This window comes from Anabrus simplex, chromosome 10 (genome assembly GCF_040414725.1).
Source record: "Anabrus simplex isolate iqAnaSimp1 chromosome 10, ASM4041472v1, whole genome shotgun sequence".
NCBI classification, from domain to species: Eukaryota; Metazoa; Arthropoda; class Insecta; order Orthoptera; family Tettigoniidae; genus Anabrus; species Anabrus simplex.
In genome coordinates this window covers 34,147,376-34,155,261 of record NC_090274.1, presented here as the reverse complement: position 1 = coordinate 34,155,261, position 7,886 = coordinate 34,147,376, and the positions used below count along the sequence as shown (strand labels likewise).

General features: G+C 41.7%; 1 protein-coding gene across 1 annotated transcript in view; it reads left to right on the top strand.

Annotated features, from left to right (window-relative positions):
- Positions 1 to 1,146: 1,146 nt before the first annotated feature.
- Positions 1,147 to 7,886, top strand: part of LOC136881783 (phosphatidylinositol phosphatase PTPRQ) — a 153,892-nt gene continuing 147,152 nt past the window's right edge. Inside the window, exon 1 of the mRNA XM_067154221.2 lies at positions 1,147 to 1,223. Within this exon, the coding sequence (XP_067010322.2) occupies positions 1,172 to 1,223 (52 nt within the window). The 5' untranslated portion in view covers positions 1,147 to 1,171. The remainder of the gene's footprint in view (positions 1,224 to 7,886) is intronic.

Below are 7,886 nucleotides of genomic sequence, written 5' to 3'. Positions count from 1 at the left end.
GGAAAGATCTTCATTGGGGTAATCACATAAATGGGATTGTAAATAAAGGGTACAGATCTCTGCACATGGTTATGAGGGTGATTAGGGGTTGTAGTAAGGATGTAAAGGAGAGGGCATATAAGTCTCTGCTAAGACCCCAGCTAGAGTATGGTTCCAGTGTATGGGACCCTCACCAGGATTACCTGATTCAAGAACTGGAAAAAATCCAAAGAAAAGCAGTTCGATTTGTTCTGGGTGATTTCCAACAAAAGAGTAGCGTTACAAAAATGTTGCAAAGTTTGGGCTGGGAAGAATTGGGAGAAAGAAGAAGAGCTGCTCGACTAAGTGGTATGTTCCGAGCTGTCAGCGGAGAGATGGCGTGAAATGACATTAGTAGACGAATAAGTTTGAGTGGCGTTTATAAAAGTAGGAAAGATCACAATATGAAGATAAAGTTGGAATTCAAGAGGTCAAACTGGGGCAAATATTCATTTATAGGAAGGGGAGTTAGGGATTGGAATAACTTACCAAGGGAGATGTTCAATAAATTTCCAATTTCTTTGAAATCATTTAGGAAAAGGCTAGGAAAACAACAGATAGGGAATCTGCCACCTGGGCGACTGCCCTAAATGCAGATCAGGATTGATTGATTGATTGATTGATTGATTGAAGATGTAAACTTACCCCAGGTTACTTAAAATACCGTGGGCTGCAAGAGTGTTTAATGAATAAGTCCTGAAACTTAATGAACATAGATCGTGCAAATACAGTACTACCCTCTATAGTTGGTTATGGAAAGGAAGGTCGGAAACAAAAGAGGAAGAGAGCGAAGAATATTGTGGCTACACATCTTGGAGCACAACGTACTGGGCTATTTATTCACGACAGTTTACTGCACACATCAACCGACTGGACAGAAAAACATGGGGTCAACATGCGTAAAGAAGGAGAAGAAGAGCGTTTTCTTTGTATTTGTCAATAAACGTGAGAATCGCATTAGAATAGGATTATGACGATCGACACATTTTTTTTTTTTTAATTCCGAAAAAGTAAAGCCATCTCAAATTGGACTCTCCCGAAGCGAGATTTCTAACTACGTCCAGGCTTCCCCCACTCCTGTCCCTTTCATAGCGTACCGCGTGCAGGTGGCCAGTTTAGTTACAGTGTGTGTGTAAGGGTGGTTGGGTGAATCATGTGGCTACTAGCGACTGTTATCATCCTGGCTGACACGAGTTTTAGCAGTAGTAAGTAACACTTTCGAGTTTTGATTACATGTTACTAGAGCCTCTATTTTGTGAGGAATTAAGCCATAATAAATGTGTACGCGAGTGGTGAATTACAATTCTCCAAGAGGTGCTTAAAGTACTCACATAGTGGTCATCATCTCGTGATAACAACAGGTCCCTTTAATTAGTAGTAGAAGTAGTTTTGTTGTACTGTTCTTTAATAACTGAAAATGTACATTTCTTAATCTCGCACTCCACTCTTTATCACCAAAATACAAGCATATCATTGTTTATATATTACGGTATCACAGTGGAGAGTACTTACCTCTATGTAAGAATCCCTCTCTATAAGCAGAAAACTCTTTCTCACTGTCTACATTTGTTATAGAAAACCATATGGCTTCAAGATAGTTCACTGCAAACAATCCAAAATCTTCAGTCATCATTTTCTATGTTCAGAAGCTGCTTTTGCTTGCACCTGTAGTGCAATACAGCCTCGCAGAAGATACCGTTTTCAAAGTTCTTTAAGCAGTGGTATTTTATTTTGATGTTCTGCGATTCCGTTGGTGTTTGTTTGTGTGGAAGCACATCAGATCTACACGCCGGATTATAATAAATGTTATAATGGGAAAAATCTAAATTTAGTTACAGTTGGTAAAACTACCCATTTTGCGGTTTCAAAACTTTGTATTATTGCACATCTAGACCAATTAATGAAGATGCAACCTGAGTAATAATAATTAAAAAAAATTCACTGATATTGTTAATACCAAATATTGGGACTCTTAAACTATTGCATGTAGGATTGTCAGGTGTCACATGACACCAAACAGGAAGGCAAAAACTCTTATATTAATGGACCACTAAAACAACCACCATTTAAATGTCTTTCCTTATTTCATCCATTACAATGTCCGACTCATTGACTGAATGGTCAGCCTTGAGGCCTTCGGTTCAGAGGGTCCCGGGTTCGATTCCCGGCCGGGTCGGGGATTTTAATCTCGTCAGATTAATTCTTCTGGCTCGGGGACTAGGTGTTTGTGTTTGTCCCAACACTTTCCTCTTCATATTCACACAACACACTACACTACCAACCACCACAGAAACACGCAATAGTGATTACATCCCTCCATATATGGTTGGCGTCAGGAAGGGCATCCGGCTGTAAAACAGGGCCAAATTCACACGTGCGACACAGTTCGCACCCATGACCCCACAGGTGTGGGAAAAGCGGAATAATAATAATAATAATAATAATAATAATAATAACAATAATAATAATAATAATAATAATAATAATAATAATATTTCGTCCATTACAATCGTAAGGATTTTCATGTTCTTGAGGAGTTTAATTTCTATTTTATCCTCTTTTGTTAAATTCTTATGATGTGCTTGTGGTTGGACATCGTAGAAGAAATACGTTAGAACGACGAAGTGGATGTGCGGTTTGGGTCACGTAGCTATCAGCTTGCATTCGGGAGATGGTGGGTTCGAACCCCACTGTCGGCAACGCTGAAGATGGCCTTCCGTGGTTCCCCCCTTAACACTGTCGCTTCCTTCCCATCGTCGCCATAAGACCTCTCTGTGTCCCTGCGACGTAAAGTGCATTGAAGAAAAGAAACAACCACGTTAGATTCGGACTGTCCCTATACAATGACATTAAACGAACCAATTTGTTAAAAATGATAATCACATTGAATTCTCGTATTGTAGCAGTGATTTATTATAGTCTGTCCATGTGCCGACTATAGTGATTGTGAAGAAGTTTATGATTTTCCTCCATGTATGAAAAAGGCTATTCAGCCAAAATGTCCACCTCAAATTAGTCGTAAATTGTTAAATATATCGAAAATCTATTTTCACTTCCAGTAATTTTGCTAAGGGTCCCACAATGGCAGTATTTTTCCGCGGTGTCAACGTCTGCTGAGATAAGGTGCTAACTTTAAAAAATATGGAACTACAGTGTTTTATAAACTTGGCCTTAAACGTACGGACATGCCAAATTCAAAGCTGTGATAATTTTGCAAATTGGACAAGTATTTTTCTACAAAAACGAATGTATTTTTAATTTTTTTTATTGGTTTTAGGTGTCAGACCAAACAGCCAGCTATAAATACATTAGAATACAAAACATATACATTAAATATACACTGAGAATACATATACACGTATGAACCTTCCATAATATTATACTGGGATGACGTTCTGAGTCTGTACAGAATGCGCGCACACACATACAATGAGAAAAAAAGAACAAAACGAATGTATTTGAACGTGCTTCATTTGCCAGCAGTGTTTTGCCCTATTCGACTGAACGAGCGAGAAAGTTTTCATCACCCACCCTGAAGGTGTAGTTCGATTGAATCACAAAACATGGAACCACAAAACGCACTACGCATTAAACATGAGCTGTTGACATAGACCTAAAGAGTTCTCTCGTATGTATTTGCTCTTCTGGGCCCGTAAGAATACTATAATAAATTATGTGATTTAACACCTTTTTGATATCATCGTATGTATTATAGTACTTCTCTATCGTTTAACAAGCGGTACTTCAAAGGACTGTTTGGAAATGCGTGAAATGAGTTGTCAGTTTTTTTTTTAATGCAGTGCAGTGTTTATTTGTTTCAACTTTGCTGCTCATTGACCGAGGTAGTTTCTGTCAGGGTGACGTAGCTGTGACCTTGTATTCGGCAGATGGTGGGCTCGAATCCCACACTCGGCAGCCAGTAGCGGAGCTAAGAAGCTCCCACCCGCAGTAATTGAAAATGGGCCCCTCATTTCCTGATAAGGAAAGTTACAAGTTTATTTCGTTGTACAGGGTTGTATATTATTACAATGAACAACGACGCAACGATAATAATAATAATTACGTAATTTAGTTTTCATATGCGAAGGAATTAAAATAATACACTTATGTGGTACGAAAGCCGGCCCCGCGGTGTAGGGGTAGCGTGCCTGCCTCTTACCCGGAGGCCCCGGGTTCGATTCCCGGCCAGGCCAGGGATTTTTACCTGGACCTGATGGCTGGTTCGAGGTCCACTCAGCCTACGTGATTAGAATTGAAGAGTTATTTGACGGTGAGATAGCGGCCCCGGTCTAGAAAGCCAAGAATAACGGCCGAGAGGATTCGTCGTGCTGACCACACGACACCTCGTAATCTGCAGGCCTTCGGGCTGAGCAGCGGTCGCTTGGTAGGCCAAGGCCCTTCAAGGGCTGTAGTGCCATGGGGTTTGGTTTGGTTTTTGGTTTGGTTATGTGGTACGAAAACACACACACAAGAAATGCATATTCCAGTTATAGTAACCAAAACACGCTGACCGTCACAATATTAAGATATTATCTCGTTCCTAGGACCAAATAATTTACATATCAACTTTCCATCTACTTATACTGTTAATAATAAGAGTTGGTGTCTGACATTTCTTAGAGGGAGGTCCGTTTACTGCCTGCCGAGGCGGGATAAAGGGAGTGGCTGTGTGGTTGCCATGGAAACGAGGGTGGGGCGACTGCGGTTGCCATGGAGATAAAACTTCAGGGCAGCTCGTCTTGCTGGGAGTTGCCAAACCTGTCACTGTCACTGATAAGAACCTGATTGTTTGTATAAGAGTGATTGCAAATGGGACGACATCGCCTGGCCAGGTAGTCTACAACAGGTCACAGCGGTCAGAATGAAGGAGGGAACAAGTGAGCCGGAAGCGAGGGGTAAGAGTATGTAGAAAGGAATGCTGGAATGTGGCAACATCGTGAAATGGCACGTGCAGTGCTCCTCCCTCCAACCTTACCTGTCAGACGCCAACTTTAGTTAAGTCTAGTATAGCTACACTGACCGCCGAGAGTTGTAAACACGCTCGAAATTTCAGTATTTAGAGTTTACTGTAGATAAGGAGGATGTCTTTATTATCACATCTTCGCTGACTACTTGGTTCTAAGAACTGGCTGATTACTTCAAAAGCCTTGTTGATTGTTGTGTGTTGTGAGTGGCAGCAAGCGATGGTTATTTTTAGAACAGGTTGGAAAACCCAAATTCTTTCAGTAATAACTACCGTACTCCTATTGATGAAAGAAGCTCTACACTACGACGGCTTATGTTTGGAATAACCCTCTGCAATACAAATAATACTGTGTTCTATGCTGTAGCTTTATCAATAGGTAAAATCACTCTTTATCTACTGAATGAAGAAAGTCATGGGCCCCTCACAGGCCATAGGCCCACCCGCCCAGCGGGGTCCTTATTGCCGCCACTGTCGGCAGCCCTGAAGGCAGTTTTCTGTAGTTTCCCATTTTCACACCCGACAAATGCTGGGGCTGTACCTTAGTTAAGACCGTGTCGCTTTCTGTCCCATAGTCGCCATCGTCAAGTTATCTGTGTCGGTGCGACGTAAAAGAAAAACAAAAAAACAAAAAAAAAAACACCTCCCACGAAACTGTAATTGAGCCCAATTACTTTTGTACTTTTCCCATCACTGAGTAGCTGTACACTCACGTGACTGCGACATTTGTTGTAAGATATTGGTGTTATAAAATTGGCAATGCTAATCTCTCTTTTGGTTCCATTCAGTTCTATTTCTTTGCTTTGCAATTTGCACAAGACTGAGAATTCGACTTCTGTCTTTCCAATCAAGCCCTAACGCTAGTTGTACACATGAGTGCAATTCTATTTTTAAAAGAAAAAAATGGAATTGTTATTTGGACAGATAACACTCTAGAAAAGTTCTACAAGGTAGAGGTGGTGATTATGGTTTTAAGAGGAAGAACCACTAGGCAACCATCCTCTATATAACGCTAATAAGAGACGAAGGGATCCGTACCATTAGAAGCCGATGACCTAGATCTTAGGCCCCTTTAAACAACAAGCATCATCCGACACTTCGAAAAATGGAAGATATCCACGAACCTACTACGCTGGCGTAGCAGGGGGAGAGGTGATACTCCCACGTGGCGCGTCCCAGGTGGCGGATATGGGGGTCCTAACCGGCTTGCCGGCGGACTTGAGGGAAATAAAATACCTCTCGCGGACCAAACACACAACCCCCTGTGGGTGGGGGGCACAGACGAAGAATACATCCACGGTGTCCGCAGGCTATCGTAAGAGGCGACTAAAAGGGGCGACCAAGGGATGACTGTATTAGAACCATGAAACTACTTGTGATTAGTACCATCAGGCGGGGAACAGCATGGGTCACTTTTACTTGCGCGTAGTACCACTATGTTAGGTACCAAATAGGTTTGTGATTAGTAGCAACAGAGTGCGTTGCCGGCTATTACAGTACCGGTGATAAGTAGCACTTTAGCAGCGACACCATGGTTCTGGCTTGCCTATGATTAGTACCCACTATATGAGGAACACCACGGGATAGTGCGGGCCCCTGTGGTTCGTACACGTATGTGATATCGATTCAGTATTATGCTACAGAAGCAGTCCCTTGGTCAGTAGTACTATTGTTTCACGCCAGTTTCTGTGAATGCGAGACATTGCGGGTCGGATCCACTGATTGTTTAACATTCATATCCATCCATTCAATCTTCGTCCTCACGTTTTGAATTCTGGTCAGTGGCGGATTTTATACTTTTAATTTGTCATTCCATTTCGTCTCATTTCGTACCATTAGGAGCCGATGACCTAGATCTTAAGCCCCTTTAAACAACAAGCATCATCATCAATAAAGGTAAAGGTACCTGCCAAAGAAAGCGAAGGGCCACGAAGGGCGTGAAAATGAAAGACTCCCTAGGCCTCGATTGCTCTAATACCGTCGGGGTCGGAAAAAGAACAAGAGTTGACCAAGGAACGTTGGATAGGATAGATGAAAGTGAGGAGCCTGTCACATGTAACTGGAAGCAATGCCAGGACTCAGTTAAGGGCCCCGTGGTCGCCAAGCCACGCTCCCAAATTAAGAGCTCCTGGGGCCCTACAATGTAGACTATGAGCCCCGTGGTAACATTATTAAAAGGAAAAATAGATCTTTAATTATCTTTAACGGTTTACGAATATGTTCGAGTATACAGAATATCAGGCGCTTCGATGACCTACAGTTAACTGTACCTTAAAGTGCGAAAGACACTTACGTTGTTTCCTTGTTAAGTATCGAGTTCTTTTCCAATAGTTCAGACAGCAAGTGTAGTATTACTGACTTGATTCTGGTAAGTGGTATACCGTACATTGATAAGACAATGCCATCAAACTTACTTATGCTGTAACATTCCAACTTAAATTCCATTGGAACACCAGGAAGTAATTCTATATCACGATATTAAAAGCCAAATTAATAAGCTAATCTCATAAGAACATTGGAATTGTCTTAACAATATCAATCTACCGAGCTGCAGTCGCTTAAGTGTGGCCAGTATTCGGGAGATAGTGGGTTCGAACCCCACTGTCGGCAGCTCTGAAGATGGTTTTCCGTGGTTTCCCATTTTCACACCAGGCAAATGCTGGGGCTGTACCTTAAGGCCACGGCCGCTTCCTTCCCACTCCTAGCTTGTTCCTGTACCTTCGTCGCCATAATACCTATCTGTGTCGGTGCGAGGTAAAACAATTTGTAAAAAAAAAAAAAAAAGAAAGAAAGAAAGAAAAAATCAACAAACAAACAATCTAATTCATGAGAAACATGAAATCATTGAGACATTGTTACAAATGGAAATTTGTCCACTAGCCATCACGGCAAATTTACCGTTTTG